Source organism: Arachis ipaensis, chromosome B10, assembly GCF_059453495.1.
Source record: "Arachis ipaensis isolate K30076 ecotype BB chromosome B10, ASM5945349v1, whole genome shotgun sequence".
Classification (NCBI taxonomy): domain Eukaryota; kingdom Viridiplantae; phylum Streptophyta; class Magnoliopsida; order Fabales; family Fabaceae; genus Arachis; species Arachis ipaensis.
This window is the reverse complement of record NC_142435.1, coordinates 74078983-74101383: the sequence shown is the minus strand read 5'-3', so window position 1 is coordinate 74101383 and position 22401 is coordinate 74078983. Positions and strand designations below refer to the sequence as shown.

General features: G+C 39.7%; 1 protein-coding gene across 1 annotated transcript; it reads right to left on the bottom strand.

The window, feature by feature from the left end:
• Window positions 1-415: 415 nt before the first annotated feature.
• LOC148580432 (uncharacterized) lies at window positions 416-3115 on the bottom strand. The gene is made up of 2 exons (XM_088492189.1): window positions 2306-3115; window positions 416-1225 (listed from the first exon to the last, which is right to left on the bottom strand). The coding sequence occupies exons 1-2, from the start codon at window positions 3113-3115 to the stop codon at window positions 416-418; spliced, it is 1620 nt and encodes a 539-aa protein (XP_088348315.1).
• Window positions 3116-22401: the final 19286 nt, after the last annotated feature.

Below are 22401 nucleotides of genomic sequence, written 5' to 3'. Positions count from 1 at the left end.
CTCTTGTCATGCCACCTTTTTGCTCTTTCTTTGTATATTCTGGCATTTTCATAGGCTTCCAATCTGAACTCCTCCAATTCATTGAGTTGTAGTAACCTCTTTTCTCCTGCTGCTTGAGCATCTAAATTCAAAAGTTTGGTGGCCCAAAAGGCCTTGTGTTCAAGCTCCACAGGGAGATGGCATGCTTTTCCATACATCAGCTGAAATGGAGATTTTCCTATTGGCATTTTGAATGCTGTTCTGTATGCCCAAAGTGCATCATCCAGCTTCCGAACCCAATCCTTTCTTGTTGCTCCCACAGTTTTCTCCAGGATCCTCTTTAGCTCTCTGTTAGCAAGTTCAGCTTGCCCATTTGTCTGTGGGTGATAAGGTGTGGCCACTTTGTGAGTAACTCTATATTTATGGAGTAGAGAGTTTAGTTGCTTGTTACAGAAGTGGCTTCCCCATCACTTATAAGTCCCTTGGGCACTCCAAATCGTGTGAAGATGTTTCTCTTTAGGAATTGCAGCACCACGTTGGTATCACATGTGGTGGTGGCTATTGCCTCTACCCATTTTGAAACATACTCCACTGCCACCAAAATGTATTTGAATGTGTAAGATGGAGGAAATGGTCCCATGAAGTCTATTCCCCACAAATCAAAGAGTTCCACTTCCAAGATGAATTTCTGAGGCATCTCATTTTTCCTTGTCAAACTCCCTGTTCTTTGACACTCATTACAATGGCACACAAAGTCTCTACCATCCTTGAATATTGAAGGCCAGTAAAAACCGCTTTGAAGTACCTTTGCAGCAGTTCTTTCAGCTCCAAAATGGCCACCATAGCTTGAGTTATGACAATGCCATAGTATGTCCTTCATCTCAACCTCCGGTACACACCTTCTTATCATTCCATCTGGGCATTTTTTGAATAGAAATGTCTTATCCCAGAAGAAGAACTTAGCCTCATGTAACAACTTCTTGACTTGTTGTTTTGTGTATTCTTGTGGTATGATCCTTCCTGCCTTGTAGTTTGCCATGTCTGCGAACCAAGGAACATGTGGAATCTGCAAGAGGTGCTCATCTGGAAATTCCTCATTTATTGATTGAAGATTGTCTTGACATGTATCTTGTGGCACTCTTGATAGATGGTCAGCAACTTGATTTTCACTACCTTTCCTATCCTTTATCTCAATGTCAAACTCTTGTAGGAGTAGTACCCATCTGATTAGCCTTGGTTTGGCATCCTGTTTTGACATGAGATACTTAAGAGCAGCATGGTCAGTATACACTAAAACTTTAGATCCAATCAAATATTGTCTAAACTTATCAAAAGCATACACCACAGCTAGCAACTCTTTCTCTGTTGTAGTGTAATTTCTTTGAGTTTCATTCAACACTTTACTTGCATAGTAGATAACATGAAGCTTCTTTTCCTTCCTCTGCCCCAACACAGCACCAATTGCAAGGTCACTTGCATCACACATGAGTTCAAAAGGTAGTTCCTAACTTGGGGGTGTGATGATTGGTGCTGTGGTTAGCTTAGCTTTTAGAGTTTCAAAAGCATGTTTACATTCATCATCAAAGAGGAAAGGGTTGTTCACCACTAGCAAATTGCTTAGTGGCTTTGCTATTTTGGAAAAATCTTTGATGAATCTTCTATAGAATCCAGCATGGCCTAAGAAGCTTCTAACAGCTTTCACACTAGTTGGTAAAGGAAGTTTTTCTATAATTTCTACTTTTGCCTTATCAACCTCTATACCCTCTCTTGAAATTTTGTGACCAAGAACAATGCCTTCGGGTACCATGAAATGGCATTTCTCCCAGTTTAAAACCAAATTGGTTTCTTGGCACCTTTTCAAGACTAGGGTAAGATGGTGCAAGCAAGTATTGAAAGAATCACCAAAGACAGAGAAATCATCCATAAAAACTTCAATAAATTTTTCTACCATGTCCGAGAAGATTGATAGCATGCATCTCTGAAAGGTAGCTGGGGCATTACACAACCCGAATGACATTCTCCTGTAAGCAAAGACTCCAAAAGGGTAGGTAAAAGAAGTCTTCTCTTGATCCATGGGGTCAACTACGATTTGGTTATATCCAGAGTATCCGTCAAGGAAACAGTAATAAGCATGGCCAGCCAGCCTTTCCAGCATCTGGTCAATGAAAGGCAGGGGAAAATGGTCCTTTCGTGTGGCATAATTCAGCCTCCTATAGTCGATGCACATCCTCCATCCAGTCACTGTTCTTGTTGGAATAAGCTCATTCTTCTCATTGACAATGACAGTCATCCCACCTTTCTTGGGTACTACTTGAACTGGGCTAACCCATGGACTGTCAGAGATGGGGTAAATGATCCCAGCTTTACATAGCTTCAGTACATCTTTTTGGACCACCTCTTTCATTGTGGGATTCAATATTCTCTGAGGTTGTACTACTGGTTTAGAATTTTCCTCCAAGAGTATTTTGTGCATGCATATGGCAGGGCTTATGCCTTTCAAGTCATCAATGGTCCACCCCAGCGCCTCTTTGTGGGATCTCAAAACTACAAGTAGCTTTTCTTCTTCCTCAGCACTCAATGTAGAATTGATGATCACTGGGAAACTGTCCTTTTCACCAAGAAATGCATATTTAAGATGAGGAGATAGTGGTTTCAACTCTTGTTGTGGTGTCTCTTCTTTCTTAGCTTCACTTGGTTCCTCTGGTGTTTCCAACTTGTTCTCTTCTTGTCCTTGGATGTCTTGGACTTCCTCCTGTTTCACTTGATGGTTTATTTCAAGTATTTCTTCAACTAAAGAATCCACCACATCAATCCTCATGCAATTCTCTTTCTCAACGGGGTGTTGCATTGCCTTGAAGACATTTATGGTCATCTGCTCATCATGTACTCTGAAGATCATCTCTCCCTTTTCCACATCAATGATTGTTCTAGCTGTAGCCAAAAAGGGTCTACCAAGGATAACTGAGTTGCTCCCCTCTTCGTCCATATCTAGGACCACAAAATCAGCTGGGAATATGAAGTTCCCCACTTTCACCAAGAGGTTCTCAACTACACCATTTGGTATTTTGATAGACCTGTCAGCAAGTTGGAGTGACATCCTTGTGGGTTTCAACTCTTCTATCATCATTTTCTTCATCATGGTAAGGGGCATTAAGTTAATGCTTGCTCCCAGGTCACAGAGTGATTTGTCAATGGCTATACTCCCAATTGTGCATGGTATGAGGAAGCTGCCTGGATCCTTGAGTTTTGGTGGCAGTCCTCATTGAATAATGACGCTACACTCTTGAGTGAGAATCACTGTTTCTTTCTCTTGCCAACTTCTCTTCTTGGTGATTAATTCTTTGAGAAACTTTGCATATAGTGGCATTTGTTCCAAATCCTCCGCCAATGGGATGTTGATTTCAAGTTTCTTAAAGATTTCCAAGAACCTTGGGAATTGTTGATCTTTCGTTCCTTTGTGTATCCTGGTTGGATATGGAAGCTTGGGTACATATGCTTTCACTCCTTCATTCTTGTCCTCCTGTTGTGACTTCACACTCTCCTTGTTATTGAGATGGTTGTCTGGAGTGGGTGTCTTGCTTTGTGGCTTTTCATCTTCCTTGCCCTCTTGAGGTGTTGCTATCTTGTCTTCATCTTGCTTGCTTGATGTGCCTTGCTCGTTGAGTTTTATTACTTCTTTGTTAGGACTTTCTCCAATTACCTTGCCACTTCTCAATTGGAGAGCTTTGCATTCTTCTCTTGGGTTGGGTACTGTGTCACTTGGGAGGATATTGGTTGGCCGTTCATCTTGTTTAGCCAATTGTCCCACTTGTCGTTCAAGGCTCTTCATGGTAGCTTCATTTCTCTCTTGCACTTTGACCAAGCTTTGAGTGGACTAAGCAATTGCTTGTATGGCTGCCTCAAGACTTGAAAGTCTGCTTTCATGATGGTCTATTGGTGGTATGATGGGGTTGTAATGTGGTTGCTGGAAGTTATTTGTAGAGGTAGTGTGGTAGTTTTGGGGGTTAGATGTTGGTGCGGGAATGCTGTTTTGATGAGTTTGTGAATTGTGGTGAGGTGGTTGATATGTGTTTTGTGGTTTCTTATATTGGTTAGTGTTGTTGGATGAGTGGTTTTGGTTGTGTGTGTTACGGGAATGGTTGGAGTTATTGTTCTTCTGCCACTGGTTTTGATTATTACCCCATCTCAGGTTAGGGTGATTCCTCCAGGATGAGTTGTATGTGTCACCATGAAAGTCATTTTGAAATGAACTTGAGGTATTTTGCATTTATTGAACTTGTTCTTGTTGCTACTCAACATTGCCTGTTTTATTTTGACCCCATTCAATTGAAGCCTGATTTGTTGTACTCACTGAAGCTAGTTGGAGGCCATCTATTCTCTTAGCCATCATCTCCATTTGTTGCTGGATTTGTTGGTGCATCAACTTATTCTGTGCTAAGATAGTATCCACTCCTTCTAGTTCCAATACACCCTTCTTTTGAATAGGTTGGCGTTGCCTCTGATGAGCAAAGAAGTATTGGTTATTTGTCACCATGTCTATGAGATTCTGAGCTTCTTCGGCTGTATTCATCAATTGTAGTGAGCCTCCTACAGAGTAATCCAAAGATTCTTGAGATTTTTCAGTCAACCCTTCATAGAAGTTTTGAAGTTTATCCCATTCACTAAACATTTCAGGTGGACATTTTCTAATCAAGGTTTTGTATCTTTCCCATGCTTCATACAATGTTTCCCCATTCATTTGAGTGAATGTTTGCACCTCTGTTTTCAACCTGATGACTCTTTGAGGTGGATAGAACTTGGATAGAAATTTATTCACCAAATCATCCCAAGTGTTGATACTTTCCTTGGGGAATATCTCCAGCCATTGAAATGCCTTATCCCTCAAAGAAAATGGGAATAATAGCAGCTTGTAAACATCTGGATGCACACCATTTGTCTTGACAGTTTCGCAAATTCTTAGGAAGATAGATAGGTGTTGATTTGGATCCTCAAGGGGGCCTCCTCCATATGAGCAATTGTTCTGCACAAGGGTGATGAGTTGAGGCTTCAATTCAAGATTGTTTGCATGAACGTTGGGGGCAAGTATACTGCTCCCACAGTGTCTTGGATTTGGGAGAGTGTAAGAAGCTAGAACTCTCCTTTGAGGTGGGTTGTTATTGTTGGCAACTCCCTCTGGAATGTTAGTATTGGTAGCTCCCTCGGCATGGTTATGTGAATTGCCCTCCATGATTTGGTCTTCTCCTTCTGAATCCTCTTCTCCAACAATGTATTTCCCTCTTTCAGCTCTTCTTAATCTTCTGAGGGTTCTTTCGTCTTGTTCATAAAAAGTGGGTATAGTTCTCCTTGTACCTGACATGCAACCGAAGCATAAGAATCACACAACACCAGAAAGGCAATAACACTTCAATCCATAGCTGAAGTGAAATGTTGGTTGGTTTAAGCAAAAATTCAAACAGTTAGTGTGTTAGTTAAAAGTTAAAGAACAAAAATAAAAAGTACTAGATCTAGATCTTCATTTCACTTAATCATTGTCAATCTTTTCCAATCCCCGGCAACGGCGCCAAAAACTTGATACGTAAAAAATTAATTTCACGTAATTACCGGCAAGTATACCGGGTCGTAGCAAGTAGTAAAACTCACTTAGAGTGAGGTCGATCCCACGAAGATTGGTAGATTAAGCAACTTTAGTTAAATGGTAGATTTAGTCAAGCAAACATGGTTTTGATTTCATGAGATTTGTGATTTTTGAACATATTTGCAAAAATTTAAATGGCAAGGAATTTAAAGAACTAGAAGAGAGAAAGAAGATGAAAGTGAATAACTAAAACTTAAAGTGCAGGAAACTTAAATGACATGGAAAATAAATTGCAAGAAAGTAAAGGTTGCAGAAATTCAGAGAACATAAGAGTAAATAACAAGAACTAGAGAAACAGAATCTAATCGGTATTCAAATAACTAAAGAACAAAAGAGATGAGAATTAATGATGGAAAGGATCATTAGGGATCAGAGATGCAAATTCTCATGAATTGATGTTGATCAATTCCTTCTCAATCACGGGTATAGATCCATGGCAAATTGTGGGTAATTGAGTTCCAATCTCTTGGTAATTCAATTTCTTTCAACACAACCAATTGCCACTCTCGTGATCTAATTGTTCATGAGAAGAGATGAAGTTCATTTTCTAATCCAAGCCACACAACTTCCAGAATCTCAACTAAGAAAGGTTACATCTCACATACCAACCAAAGTATATTGATCAAGGAAATCATGAAAGGAAGAACTCTAAACTGAACTATGTGACTCCTTTCTCAAATTTACCACATAATTCATATAGATTAATTCCTCTCTCGATGGTGATTAAATCTATGAAGAACAAGAGTTTCCTCTTTAGATAAACCACTTGAATTGAGAAGAAAAAGAGAAGTTGTCAACCCATTCAAATGAGCAGAGCTCTTCCCCCTAATGAAAGTGGGGTTTAGTGAATCATAGCTCCAATTTCAACAACAATTTCATAGATGAAAATTAAACTAAGTGTAGAGAAGAATGAAGAAGAAGAAGAAGTTCTTAAAACTGAAAATTCAAAGTTACAAGAAAAACAAAATAGAAAACCGGTGAGAAAAAGTAAAAAGTAAAAATGCTAGTGTAATAGCAAATTTTCTAAGTGTCCAAAAAGTGCCCACAAAGTACCAAACTCTTCTCTATTTATACTACTCCTAAAACTCCTTCAGAGATCTTTAATTTGGGCTAGCAATATGGGCTTTCTCTTTGTTGAATTTCTGGTTCAATTGAAGAAGTGTTGCTAAACATGGAAGGAGGAGTTCATTCATAATGTTTCTGGCCCAATGACTTGGCGTTGTTGCCAATAACTCTAGCCTTAATGCATGTTGGCAACGTGCATTGCATTTTCTTGGAAGTGGTTATTGGTTTTTGGGCGTTGTTGGCCCAAGTTATTGCTAACAACTTGCTTTTCTTCTTCTTGACTCTTCTCTCATGCAAAATTTGCCCAGAATTTGAGTGTCAATCTTCTACTTCAATATGGACTATCATACATCATTGGAAAGCTCAGAGTGTCTTCTTTCTAATGCACTTGGAATCATCTCAATTGGATTTTGCTAGCTCAGGTTATGCTTCCTCAAAGAAGGTAAGGTCAAGCTGCCAAGTTGTTGCTAAACACGCCCCTTTCTTCTCAAGTTGGCAACGTGCCAAGCCTCCCAAGGCTGAAACATGGGGCTCGCGTTGTCCTCAAACACGCCCCCTTGTTGGCACGTTGGCAACGTGCTCGTGCTCCCCTCCAAGGCCATTCATTCTTCCTTAAATTTCAACCTCATTTTCTTGTTTTTGGAGCCTAAAGATGACTCTGATTCGAGCTTACATTTCATACTCCACTATGGACTATTATATATGGTTGGAAAGCTATGAATGTCAGCTTTCCAACGCAACTGGAAGTACTCAATTTGGATCTCTATAAGTCAAGTTATGCTCCCTCAAAGAAGGTAAGGTCAAGCTGCCAAGTTATTGTTGAACACGCCCTTCTCTTCTCAAGTTGGCAACGTGCCCAGATTCTGAAGCTCTAAATGAAGCCAGCTTTTGAAGCTTCAAATGAATGCCAACCCCATACTATGATATATGGTTGGAAAGCTCTGGATGTCTACTTTCAAATGCCGTTGGAATCACCTCATTTGGAGCTTTGTAACTCAAGATATACTCCATTAAAGGAAGTAAGGTCAGGCTGCCAAGCTCGCTGGAGTTGTTGCTGAACACGCCCCTATATCTCTAAGTTGGCAACGTTGGCTTCCTTTCCTGGACAGCCTCCATGCTTGGGCATTGTCAGCAAACACTCCAACTCTTCCTGGAGTTGGCAACGTGCTCGTGCTCCTCTCCTCAAGGCTCCATGCTTGTTGCTTTGAGTTGTTGCCAAACATGCCTATGTTTCCTGGCGTTGGCAACGCCAGCTCCTCCTCTTCCTGGGCCAATCTTGCTTGTGTGCGTTGCCAAGGAACACGTCCCTTGTTCCTGGCGTTGGCAACGCCAGCTTCCCTTCCTCCTGGGCCAAGCTTTGCTTGTGTGCGTTGCGAAGGAACACTCCAGTGAAGCAGCACGTTGGCAACGTGCTCTAGCTTCTTCTCTGGGCAAAATCTTCTAGCTCAGCGTTGCCTTGAATAACGCTTCTTCATTCCCACGTTGGCAACGCCCTCGAGCTCCTCCCTGGCCCAATTCCTTGCTTGCCTGCGTTGCCATCAAACACTCACTCCTTTCTCCAAGTTGGCAACACCCAAATGTGCTCTCCAGGGCTGCCTTGCATTGCCATCAAACACTCACTCCTTTCTCCAAGTTGGCAACGCCCAAATGTGCTTCTCCAGGGCTGCCAGGCATTGCCTAGGAACACGCCTATGGTTCCTGGCGTTGGCAACGCCAACATGTGCTTCTCCAGGGCTGCCTGGCGTTGCCTAGGAACACGCCTATGGTTCCTGGCGTGGCAACGCCAACATGTGCTTCTCCAGTGCTGCTTGGCGTTGCCTTCAAACACTCACCCTTTCTCCAAGTTGGCAACGCTAACAACTCCTCCTCTTCTTACCCAACTTGCTTCTTGAGTTGTTGCCAAGCACTCCATTGTAACTCCAAGTTAGCAACGTGCATAGTTCTCACAGGAGACCACTTTCTTGCAAGGTTGTTTGTGCTCTTCCTCAAGTGAAGCTTCAATGGCGTTGCCAACTTGAATCCCAAGTTGGCAACGTGCACATTGCTATTTCTAAAGGATTTGTTAGCCACTTGCTTGCTTCATTCTTGCTTCAATGCTTTATTGTTTCATCACCTATCATTGACAAATGAAATTGCTTCAAAGTCTTACCAATTCATGCAATCAATTTTATGAGATTCATTCATACTCATTCATTTAGGCATTCCTTGAATCATTTGCATGAATTTGGCTACAATTAACATGGTCATTGGTATTCTTATGTATGAAAATAAAACTCATAAGAACACTTGTTTAAATTCAAAGAAAAATGAGTGAAACTAAGCTAAAACTAACTAAATAGACTAGCTAATGTGGCAAATATGCGAATGCATCACCCAGCACAGTGTTCACGCGAAGTTCGCGCAACTCTTAGGAAAATGGCTTGGAGGTGAAAATTTTGAATCCACGTGTATGCGTGCGTGACGTGTGCACGTGGAGGGTTGATGAATCCACATTTGACGATATATTTTGGTTTGATCTAAGTATATTTCATCATATAAACCCACATTTATTCACCTAAATAGCATACTTTTGTATTTTCTCCCTAAATTGTGCTTAATTATGAAAACATGCTCTTTTGTGCTTATTTTGACTAATTTTATTACATTTAGCTTCCATTTGATACCTTGATGTTATTTGTGAGTGATTTCAGATGAATAAGGTAGGAATGGCTTGGTGGTAATGGAAGAGGAGCATGCAAATAGGAGAAAGCATGAAGAAAACAAAGGAAAAGAGCTCAGCTATGCGTGCGTGCTGATGAGCGGATAATTTATACACTTTTTAGCATTGTTTTTAGGTAGTTTTTAGTATGATTTAGTTAGTTTTTAGTATATAATTAGTAGTTTTTAAATAAAAATCACACTTCTGGACTTTACTATGAGTTTGTGTGTTTTTCTATGATTTCAGGTATTTTTTGGCTGAAATTGAGGGACCTGAGCAAAAATATGATTCAAAGGCTGAAAAAGGACTGCAGATGCTGTTGGATTCTGATCTCCCTGCACTCGAAATAGATTTTCTAGAGCTACAGAAGCCCAATTGGCGCGCTCTTAATTGCGTTGGAAAGTAGATATCTTGGGCTTTTCAGCAATATATAATAGTCCATATTTATCCCGAGTTTTGATAACACAAACTGGCGTTTAAAAGCCAACTTTCTACCCTTTTCTGGCGTTAAACGCCAGAACTGGCATAAAAGTTGGAGTTAAACGCCCAAACTTGCACTAGAACTGGCGTTTAACTCCAAGAAAAGCCTATGCATGTGAAAGCTTCAATGCTCAGCCCAAGCACACACTAGGTGGGCCCCGGAAGTGGATTTCTGCATCATTTACTTATTTCTATAAACCCTAGGCTACTAGTTCATTATAAATAGGACCTTTTACTATTGTATTTTCATCTTCAGATCATTTTTGAGACTATCTTTGTATCACATTTGATCTCTTGATTACATATAAGGGGGCTGGCCATTCGGCCATGCCTGGACCTTCATCACTTATGTATTTTCAACGGTGGAGTTTTTACACCCCATAGATTAAGGTGTGCAGCTCTGCTGTTCTTCATGAATTAATACAATTACTACTTTTCTTTTATTCAATTCACGCCTACTTCTTGTTCTAAGATATTCACTCGCACTTCAACCTGATGAATGTGATGACCCGTGACACTCATCATTATTCTCACTTATGAACGCGTGCCTGACAACCACTTCCGTTCTATCTGCAATAGCTTGAGTGTGAATCTCTTAGCCTCCTGGTTCACGATGCATGGTTGCCTCACCTGACAACAAAGCCTTCTATTCCGTGAGATCAGAGTCTTCGTGGTATAGGCTAGAATTATTGGCAGCCATTCATGGGATCCGGAAAGTCAAAACCTTATTTGTGATATTCCGAGTAGGATCTGGGAAGGGATGACTGTGACGAGCTTCAAACCTGCGAATGTGGGGCGCAAGTGACAGTGCGCAAAAGGACAATAGTCCTATTCCGACGCTAGCGGGAACCGACAGATGATTAGCCATGCGGTGATAGCGCATATGGATTTGTTTTCATCCGAGAGGATCATACAGCTTGCCATGGAAGGAAGTAACGCATGGTTTGAAGAAGGCAATAGGAAAGCAGAGGTTCAGAAGCAACAAAGCATCTCTAGACGCTTATCTGAAATTCCCACCAATGAATTACATAAGTATCTTTATGTTATTTTATATTTTATTTATATTTTAATTATCAAAACTTCATAACCATTTGAATCTGCCTGACTGAGATTTACAAGGATGACCATAGATTGCTTTAAGCTGACAATCTCCATGGGATCGACCCTTACTCACGTAAGGTATTACTTGGACGACCCAGTGCACTTGCTGGTTAGTTGTGCGGAGTTGTGAAAAGAGTTGAGATTACAATCGTGCATACCAAGTTGTTGGCGCCGTTTCAGAGATCACAATTTTATGCACCAAGTTTTTGGTGCCGTTGCCGGGGATTGTTCGAGTTTGGACAACTGACGGTTCATCTTGTTGCTCAGATTAGGTAATTTTATTTTATTTTTAAAGCTTTCTATTTTCGAAAAATTTTCAATAAAATAAATTGTTCTATGTTCTTCAGAATTTTTAAGAATGAATTCTAGAGTTTCAAATGATGCTTTTATTATCACAAGAGCTAGTTGATTCCCATCAATTTGGCTGTTGTATGTAATGTCCTGCTGAAGCTTGGCTAGGCATGTCTAATCTTTTTAGACTGAAGCTTTAGACTAACATTGCATGATTCTTGGAATTCCTATTAAAAATTTTGAATTTAATTATTTTTTTCTTTTTCCAAGTAATTTTCGAAGAATACAAAAAGTTTTAATAAAATCATAAAAACCAAAAATTTTATGTTTCTTGTTTGAATCTAGTGTCAATTTTTAAGTTTGGTGTCAATTGCATTTTTCTAATTTTCGAAAATTACATGCATTGAGTTCTTCATTGATCTTCAAGTTGTTCTTGATGATTTTCTTGGGTCTGATCTTTAAATTCTCTTGTTTTGTGTCTTTTCTTGTTTCTCATGTGCATTCTCAAATTGTTAGTGTCTCTAGTATGAAAATTTCTAAGTTTAGTGTCTTGCATGTCTTTCTTTTCTTAAAAATTTTCAAAAATATGTTCTTGACGTTCATCATGATCTTCATAGTATTCTTGATGTTCATCTTGACATTCAAAGTGTTCTTGCATGCTTTCCTTGTTTTGATCTTAGTTTTTCATGTTTAATTTCATTCTGTTATTTTTCTCTCTCATCATTAAAAATTCAAAAAAATTTCAAAATATATCTTTTTAAGTCAATAATACAGAGAATTGAAGATTCAGAACATTCAGCAGAGGAATTACAGATAAAAAGCTGGGCGTTCAAAAACGCCCAGTGAGAAAGGAAATTTGGCGTGGGCGTTAAACGCCAGCCAGGGTACCTGGCTGGGCGTTAAACGCCCAAAAGGGTAGTATTTTGGACGTTCAACGCCAGAATGGATACCATTCTAGGCATTTAACGCCAGGACAACACAAAGGAGGTAAGTTAGTTTTTAATTCAAATCTTTTTCAAATCATATCTTTTTCAAAATCAAATCTTTTTCCATTTTTCTCTCACTATTTTCGAAAATCCTGGCTACCAATTAATGATTTAATTCAAAAAAAAATTTTCAAGTTGTTACTTGCCTATTAAGAAAGGATCAAACTTTAAATTCTAGAATCATATCTTTTAATTTCTTGTTAGTCAAGCAATTAACTTTAATTTCAAAAATCAAATCTTTTTAATTTCCAATTCAAATCCTTTTCAAAATAACTTTTCAATCATATCTTTTTCAAATTTTAATTTCAAAATCTTTTTCTAACTTCTTATCTTTTTAAAATTTGATTTTCAAATCTTTCTCAATTAACTACTTAACTTTTTGTTTGATTTTAAAAGTTTTTTATTTCAATCATATCTTTTTCAAAACCACCTAACTACTTTTCTCTCTCCAATTTTCGAAAAAATTTCCCCCTCCTCACCTTCTTCTATTTAAGTACTAACAATCCTCCTCAATTAGCAATTCGGACTCTCTCTCCTTCTTCATATGTTCGAATTCTTATTCACCTACCTCATCCCTCTATTCCTGTTTTCCTCTGACACCTCAATGAATCTCTATACTGTGACATAGAGGATTCCATACTTTCTTGTTCTCTTCTCTTTCATATGAGCAGGAACAAAGACAAAGGCATTCTTGTTGAAGCTGATCCTGAACCTGAAAGGACCTTGAAGAGGAAGCTAAGAGAAGCTAAAGCACAACTCTCTAGAGAGGACCTAACAGAAATTTTCGAAAAAAAGAAGACATGGCAGCCGAAAATAACAACAATGCCAACAATGCAAGGAAGATGCTTGGTGACTTCATTGCACCCTCTTCTGACTTCTGTGGAAGGAGCATCTCAATTCCTGCAATTAGAGCAAACAACTTTGAACTTAAGCCTTAATTAGTTTATCTAATGCAGCAGAATTGCAAGCATCATGAACTTCCATTGGAAGATCCTCATCAGTTTTTAGCTGAATTCTTGCAAATCTGTGACACTGTTAAGACCCATAGGGTTGACCCTGAGGTCTACAGACTTATGCTTTTCCCCTTTGCTGTAAGAGACAGTGCTAGGACATGGTTGGACTCACAACCTAAAGAAAGCCTGAACTCTTGGGAAAAGCTGGTCAATGCCTTCTTGGCAAAGTTCTTTCCACCTCAAAAATTAAGTAAGCTTAGAGTGGAAGTCCAGACCTTCAAACAGAAGGAAGGCAAATCCCTCTATGAAGCTTGGAAAAGACACAAGCAATTGATCAGAAGGTGTCCTTCTGGCATGCTTTAAGAATGGAGCATCATATGCATATTCTATGATGGTCTGTCTGAACTGTCCAAGATGTCATTGGACAACTCAGCTGGTGGATCTCTTCATTTGAAGAAGACCCCTGAAGAAGCCCAGGAACTCATTGAAATGGTTGCAAATAACCAGTTCATGTACACTTCTGAAAGAAATCCTGTGAACAATGGGACAACTCAGAAGAAAAGAGTTCTTGAGATTGATACTCTGAATGCCATATTGGCTCAGAATAAAATATTGACTCAGTAAGTCAATATGATTTCTCAGAGTCTGACTGGAATGCAAGCTGCATCCAGCAGTAATAAAGAAGCATCTTCTGAAGAAGAAGCTTATGATCCTGAGAACCCTGCAATGGAAACAGTGAATTACATGGGAGAACCCTATGGAAACACCTATAATCTTTCATGGAGAATCATCCAAATCTCTCATGGAAGGACCAACAGAAGCCTCAACAAGGCTTCAACAATAATAATGATGGAAGAAACAGGTTTGGCAATAGCAAACCTTTTCCATCATCTTCTTAGCAACAGACAGAGAATTCTAAGCAAAGTCACTCTGACTTAGCAACTGTAGTCTCTGATCTATCTAAGACCACTCTTAGCTTCATGACTGAAGCAAGGTCCTCCATTAGAAATTTGGAGGCACAAGTGGGTCAGCTGAGTAAGAAAGTTACTGAACTCCCTCCTAGTACTCTCCCAAGCAATACAGAAGAGAATCCAAAAAGAGAGTGCAAGGCCATAAACACGTCCAACATGGCCGAACCTGGATAGGAAGAAAAGGCAGTGATTTCCAGTGAGGAAGACCTCAATGGATGTCCACTGGCCTCCAAGGAGTTCCCTAATGAAGAACCAAAGGAATCTGAGGCTCATACAAAGACCATAGAGATTCCATTAAACCTACTTCTACCATTCATGAGCTCTGATGAGTATTCTTCCTTTGAAGAGGATGAAGATATTACGGAAGAGCAAGTTGCTAAGTACCTTGGAGCAATCATGAAGCTGAATGCCAAGTTATTTAGTAATGAGACTTGGGAGGATGAACCCCTCCTTGCTCACCAATGAACTGAATGACTTGATTAGGCAGACATTACCTCAGAAGAAACCGGATCCTGGAAAGTTTTTAATACCTTGTACCATAGGCACCATGACCTTTGAGAAAGCTTTGTGTGACCTAGGGTCAAGTATAAACCTCATGCCCGTCTCTGTAATAGAGAAACTAGGGATCCTTGAGGTGCAAGCTGCAAGAATCTCACTAGAGATGGCAGACAATTCAAGGAAACAGGCTTATGGACTTGTAGAGGATGTCTTGGTAAAGTTTGAAGGCCTTCACATCCCTGCTGACTTCATAATCCTGGACACTGGGAAGAGCAAGGATGAATCCATCATCCTTGGCAGACCCTTCCTAGCCACAGCAAAAGCTGTGATTGTTGTTGACAGAGGAGAGCTGGTACTTCAAGTGAATGAGGACTACCTTGTGTTTAAAGCTAAAGAATCTTCCTCTGTAACCATGGAGAGGAAGCATGAAAAGCTTCTCTCAACACAGAGTCAAACAGAGCCCCCACACTCAACTTCTAAGTTTAGTGTTGGGAGGCCAATATCAAGCTCTGAGTCTCTGTGAAGCTCTCTAAGAGCTTCACTGTCAAGCTATTGACATTAAAGAAGCGCTTGTTGGAAGGCAACCCAATGTAAATTAATTATATTTATTTTATTTTCTATTGTTCTTTTATGTCTTCTTAGGTTGATGATCATGTGAAGTCACAAAAACAACTGCAAAAAAAAAAGCAAAATAAAAAATAGCATTAAAAATAGCACACCCTGGAGGAGGAGCTTACTGGCGTTTAAACGCCAGTAAGGGTAGCAGAATGGGCGTTAAACGCCCAGTCTGGCACCTATCTGGACGTTTAATGCCAGAAAAGGGCACCAAACTAGCGTTTAACACCAGAAAAGGGCAACAGACTGGCGTTTAACGCCAGAAAAGGGCATCAAGCTAGCGTTCAATGCCAGAAGGGAAGAAAAGCTGGCGTTAAACACCAGAAATGGGTAGCAACCTGGCATTTAACGCCAGGATTGGCACTCAAAGTGGCGTTTACACGCCAAAATGGTGCAGGGATGAGAAATCCTTGACACCTCAAGATCTGTGGACCCCACAGGATCCCCACCTACCTCAACTCTCTCTCTCTTCTTCACACCTTCCCATAACACCCTTCCCCAAATACCCCTCTCCAATCACCTCCATTTCTCTTCCCTATCACCTCTTCACCAATCACCTCACAATTCAAATTCAAATCCTTTCCCTTCCAAACCCAACCCCTAATACACCAACCCTACCCCTCTTTCCAATCCTATATAAACCCCTCATCCCTCCTTCATTTTCACACATCATAAACACTCCCCCCTTGGCCAAACCACTCACACCTCTCCATCTCCTCCATTTTCTTCTTCTTCTACCCCCTTCTTTCTTCTTTTGCTCGAGGACAAGCAAACTTTCTAAGTTTGGTGTGGTAAAGGCGTTGCCTTTTGTTTTTCCATAACCATTTATGGCACCTAAGGCCGGAGAAACCTCTAGAAAGAGGAAAGGGAAGGCAAAAGCTTCCACCTCTGAGTCATGGAAGACGGAGAGATTCATCTCAAAGGTCCATCAAGACCACTTCTATGAAGTTGTGGCCAAGAAGAAGGTGATCCCTAGGGTCCCTTTCATGCTAAAAAAGAATGAGTATCCGGAGATCCGACATGAGATTCGAAAAAGAGGTTGGGAAGTTCTCACCAACCCCATTCAACAAGTCAGAATCTTAATGGTTCAAGAGTTCTATGCTAATGCATGGGTCACCAAAAACCATGATCAAAGTGTGAACTCGAACCCAAAGAATTGGCTTACAATGGTTCTGGGGAAATACTTAGATTTTAGTCTGAAAAATGGTAAGGTTGGCATTTAACTTGCCAATGATGCAAGGAGATACACGCCCCTACACTAGAAGGGTCAACTTTGATCAAAGGTTGGACCAAGTCCTCATGGACATATGTGTGGAAGGAGCTCAGTGGAAAAGAGACTCCAAAGGCAAGCCGGTTCAATTGAGAATGCTTGACCTCAAACCTGTGGCTAGGGGATGGTTGGAGTTTCATCCAACAATCTATCATTCCTACTAGCAACCGGTCTGAAGTTATAATAGACCGGGCTATCATGATCCATAGTATCATGAATGGAGAGGAAGTAGAAGTTCATGAGGTCATATCTCTAGAATTCTACAAAGTGGCTGACAAAACCTCCACTTTGGCAAGGTTAGCCTTCCCTCATCTCATCTGTCACCTATGCAATTTAGCTGGAGTTGTCATAGGAGAAGGCACCCTCATTGAAGAGGACAAGCTCATCACTAAGAAAAGGATCGAGCAGACAAGAGAGCCCACTTATGGACCTCAACTAGAGCATGAGGAAGTCCCTCATCAAAAAATCCCTGAGATGCTTCAAGGGATGCATTTTTCTCCACACAACTATTGGAAGCAAATCAACACCTCCTTAGGAGATTTGAGTTCCAATATGGAACAACTAAGAATGGAGCACCAAGAGCACTCCATTATTCTCCATGAAATCAGAGAGGATCAAATAGCCTTGAGGGAAGAGCAACAAAAGCAAGGAAGAGACATTGAGGAGCTAAAGCATTCCATAAGATCTTCAAGAGGAAGAACTAGCTGCCATCACTAAGGTAGACCCGTTCTTTAATTTCCTTGTTTTAATTTTTCTATTTTTCGATTTCTATACTCTATGTTTTGTCTATGTTTGTGTCTTTATTACATGATCATTAGTGTCTAGTGTCTATGTCTTAAAGCTATGAATGTCCTATGAATCCTTCACCTTTCTTAAATGAAAAATGTTTTTAATTGCAAAAGAACTAGAAATGCATGATTTCGAATTCTATCTTGAAATTAGTTTAATTATTTTGATGTGGTGGCAATACCTTTTGTTTTCTGAATGATTGCTTGAACAGTGCATATTTTTGAATTTGTTGTTTATGAATGTTAAAATTGTTGGCTCTTGAAAGAATGATGAAAAAGGAGAAATGTTATTTGATAATCTGAAAAATCATAAAATTGATTCTTGAAGCAAGAAAAAGGAGTGAATAAAAAAGATTTTATGCGAAAAAAAAGAGAGAAAGAGAAAAAGAAAAAGCAAGCAGAAAAAGTCAATAGCCCTTTAAACCAAAAGGCAAGGGTAAAATAAAAAGGATCCAAGGCTTTGAGCATTAATGGATAGGAGGGCCCACAGGAATAAAATCCTAGCCTAAGCGGCTAAACCAAGCTGTCCCTAACCATGTGCTTGTGGCGTGAAGATGTCAAGTGAAAAGCTTGAGACTGAGCGGTTAAAGTCGTGGTCCAAAGCAAAAAGAGTGTGCTTAAGAGCTCTGGACACCTTTAACTGGGGACTCTAGCAAAGCTGAGTCACAATCTGAAAAGGTTCACCCAGTCATGTGTCTGTGGCATTTATGTATCCGGTGGTAATACTGGAAAACAAAATGCTTAGGGTCACGGCCAAGACTCATAAAGTAGCTGTGTTCAAGAATCAACATACTGAACTAAGAGAATCAATAACACTATCTGAATTCTGAGTTTCTATAGATGCCAATCATTCTGAACTTCAAAGGATAAAGTGAGATGCCAAAAATGTTCAGAAGCAAAAAGCTAATAGCCCCGCTCATCTAATTAAGACTGATCTTCATAGATGTTTTTGAAATTTATTGTATATTCTCTTCTTTTTATCTTATTTTGTTCTTAGTTGCTTGGGGACAAGCAACAATTTAAGTTTGGTGTTGTGATGAGCATATAATTTATACGCTTTTTAGCATTGTTTTTAGGTAGTTTTTAGTATGATTTAGTTAGTTTTTAGTATATAATTAGTAGTTTTTAAATAAAAATCACACTTCTGGACTTTACTATGAGTTTTTGTGTTTTTTTGTGATTTTAGGTATTTTCTGGCTGAAATTGAGAGACTTGAGCAAAAATCTGATTCAAAGGCTAAAAAAGGACTGCAGATGCTGTTGGATTCTGACCTCCCTGCACTCGAAATGGATTTTCTGGAGCTACAGAAGCCCAATTGGTGCGCTCCTAATTGCATTGTAAAGTAGACATCTTGGGCTTTCCAGAAATATATAATAATCCATACTTGGCTCGAGTTTTGATAACGCAAATTGGCGTTTAAACGCCAACTTTCTACTCTTTTCTAGTGTTAAATGCCAGAACTGGCATAAAAGCTGGAGTTAAACGCCCAAACTGGCACCAGAACTGGAGTTTAACTCCAAGAAAAGCCTATGCACGTGAAAGCTTCAATGCTCAGCCCAATCACACACCAAGTGGGCTCCGAAAGTGGATTTCTGCATCATTTACTTATTTCTGTAAAACCTAGGATACTAGTTCATTATAAATAGGACCTTTTACTATTGTATTTTCATCTTCAGATCATTTTTGAGACAATATTTGTATCACATTTGATCTCTTGATCACGTATAAGGGGGCTGGCCATTCGGCCATGCCTGGACCTCCATCACTTATGTATTTTCAACGGTGGAGTTTCTACACCCCATAGATTAAGGTGTGGAGCTCTGCCGTTCTTCATGAATTAATGCAATTACTACTGTTCTTCTATTCAATTCACGTCTACTTCTTGTTCTAAGATATTCACTCGCACTTCAACCTGATGAATGTGATGACTCGTGACACTCATCATTATTCTCACTTATGAACGCGTGCCTGACAACCACTTCCGTTCTATCTGCAATAGCTTGAGTGTGTATCTCTTAGCCTCCTAGTTCACGACGCATGGTTGCCTCTCCTGACAACAGAGCCTTCCATTCCGTGAGATCAGAGTTTTCGTGGTATAGGCTAGAATTATTGGCAGCCATTCCTGGGATCCGGAAAGTCTAAACCTTGTCTGTGGTATTCCAAGTAGGATCTGGGAAAGGATGACTATGACGAGCTTCAAACCTGCGAATGTGGGGCGCAAGTGACAGTGCGCAAAAGGACAATGGTCCTATTCCGATGCTAGCGGGAACCGACAGATGATTAGCCATGCGGTGACAGCGCATATGGATTTGTTTTCATCCGAGAAGATCATACAGCTTGCCATGGAAGGAAGTAACGCATGGTTAGAAGAAGGCAGTAGGAAAGCAGAGGTTCAGAAGCAACAAAGCATCTCCAGACGCTTATCTGAAATTCCCACCAATAAATTACATAAGTAACTTTATCTTATTTTATATTTTATTTATATTTTAATTATCAAAACTTCATAACCATTTGAATCTGCCTGACTGAGATTTACAAGGATGACCATAGCTTGCTTCAAGCCGGCAATCTCCGTGGGATCGACCCTTACTCACGTAAGGTATTACTTGGACGACCCAGTACACTTGTTGGTTAGTTGTGCGGAGTTGTGAAAAGAGTTGAGATTACAATCGTACGTACCAAGTTGTTGGTGCCATTTCAGAGATCACAATTTCGTGCACCACGTGCGCACATGGATGCATGCGTACGCACAAGGAGGAAACCAGCATGCATGCATGCGCACAACTACTTGTGCGTACGCACAAGTGAAAATTCGGCGAAGTATGCGAACACACACATCTGTGCGTCCGCACAGGTACTAGCACATGCATCCGTTAAAATGTCACGTGCTGCGCGGTTTTGGTGGTCTCTAGGCCCATTTCTGAAGTGCTGAAGGCTGATTTGAGAGGCTATATTAGGGGCATGTAAACACAAAACAAGAGAGCCATCTTAGAATAGAAAATGCATTAGTAGTAGGAGTAGGAGTAGAGTAGAAAATGCTCTCTTAGGGTTTAATTTCCATGTCCATTGTAGCATTTTATAGCAAGCTTTTCTTTGGATTTTTGCTTCTTTTATTGTAAGTACTCTTGATCTTCTCTTTAATTACATTGCTTTTGCCTTTATTTTCTTTTGGTTCAAGTTACTTTGTTTATAAATGCAATTTTGGTATCTTGGAATTTTGATAGATGAATTTAATGTTTTATGCTTTCTTTATGCTTGTTTGGATGTTTATTGTTGATTTTGTGCATAGTTGGTAATTGCTTTCCATTTTCCTTTGCAATTTCTTATGTTTTATTTTTATGCACACAAGGTGTTTGTGAAAATGCCAACTTTGAATTTTGAGTAGATTTTCCCACCTTGGCTTGGGATTTGAGCTCCTAGGATACTAGAGTCATAATGTCCAACATTTAGTGGTAATTCTTGGGGAGTTAGTTGACTCTTGTTTCCATTAAAGCTAGCCTTTTACCAACTAGTTTGGTAAGTTAGTTAAGACTTATGGATTAAGGTCAATTATGCTTGTTTGAATTACTCCTCGATATAAGGGGTTAACTAGGTGAGATTAACTCATGATAATTACCATAGTTATGGTTATGGCAATGATAGGATTCCTTAGACACTTTCATTCCCAAGTCAAGGCTCTTTTACATATCCTTGAATTTTCACTAGCTTTGATCTTGTTCCTTGTTGCTTGCATTAGTTACAATTTTGATAATCTCTTAGTCCTTTTATTGCTTGGTTCTTTCAATCTTTAGTTCTTTAATTTAAAACCCCGTTTTCCTCACAACCGAAAGAGAAACAGTTCCAATTGCGTCCTAGGGAGAACGACCCGAGGTTGAAAGACTCTCGGTTTATTTTGTTTGAATTTAAAAATACTATACTTTGATTGAGAGGATTGTTTTTTGGTCTAGGCTATACTTGCAACGGACCTATATTTTGATTAATTCTAGATCGACAATAGCTCTCTCATCAAAGGTCGAAAATACTTGGGTCACGCGTACGCGTGGGGCATGCGTACGCGTGGGTTGGTGCTCTATTTTTCAAAAATTTTCCATGTTCTTGCACCAAACCAAGCATTCTAAACCTCCAAATAGCTACCAAAACACCTTAAAACCTTATTTAACATAATAGAGTGACAACAAAACTCAACAAATCAATCAAAGCATGAAATTGAAATAATTCTTACCAATATTTACAAAAGAGAAAAATGAAAAGATGTTACCATGGTGGGGTGTCTCCCACCTAGCACTTTTATTTATTGTCCTTAAGTTGGACTTATGGGGAGCTCCTCATCAAGGTGGCTTGTGCTTGTACTCATCTTGGAACATCCACCAATGCTTGAGTCTCCAATAAGCTCCATTCTTCAAAATTAATAGCTTCACTCCTTGATGGAGTTCTTCACAAACCATGAACTCCCAAAATTGATTTTCCTTGTGTGATCCGGGATCCCACACTTTGTTTTGATACCCGTCTTTAAATTGATCATCATTAGCCCATCCGGGTGGTAAGCAAGATGAATTCTCACTAAAGCGACCAAATATCATCCTAGACCCAAGCAATCTGGTTCTACACCAACCCTTGCAATTAAGCCTTGAGCATGCAACCATCATGGACTATGATTTACAATGCCAACCCCTAACCATCTCCCTTTTGCTCTTAAAGCCACAAAGAGCTCTAAGTTGCCCATCCGTCTCAAGCAAACCATATTCAAGTGAGCTAATCAAGCTTAGAGATGAGAGATTTACCCACTTTAATGAAAGAATAGATGGTGATGGCTTGGAGAGGAGTATTTCCAATTTTCTTGCAAGCTCCACTCCCTTATGTTCTTTTTTGATCACTTCCACCTCTAGGAAAACTTCTTCATATTCAATCTTTTGTTTCTCAATTTCATCTAACGCTTCTCCATCACTCAAATCATAAATGGGAGGATGATGAGAGAGAATTATACCAATTTAGAATTAAATAAATTTCTGTTGTAAGTATAGTTTGAACCGGCAATAAATCCTCTCAATCAAATTTAATTCAAAAGGATAGT

Coding starts and splice junctions, on each gene's coding strand:
- LOC148580432 (XM_088492189.1), bottom strand. CDS start 3,115: ATGAAGAAAATGATGATAGAAGAGTTGAAACCCACAAGGATGTCACTC. Junction 1,226..2,305: donor CCATCTCTGACAGTCCATGG/GTTAGCCCAGTT, acceptor ATGTCAAAACAG/GATGCCAAACCAAGGCTAAT.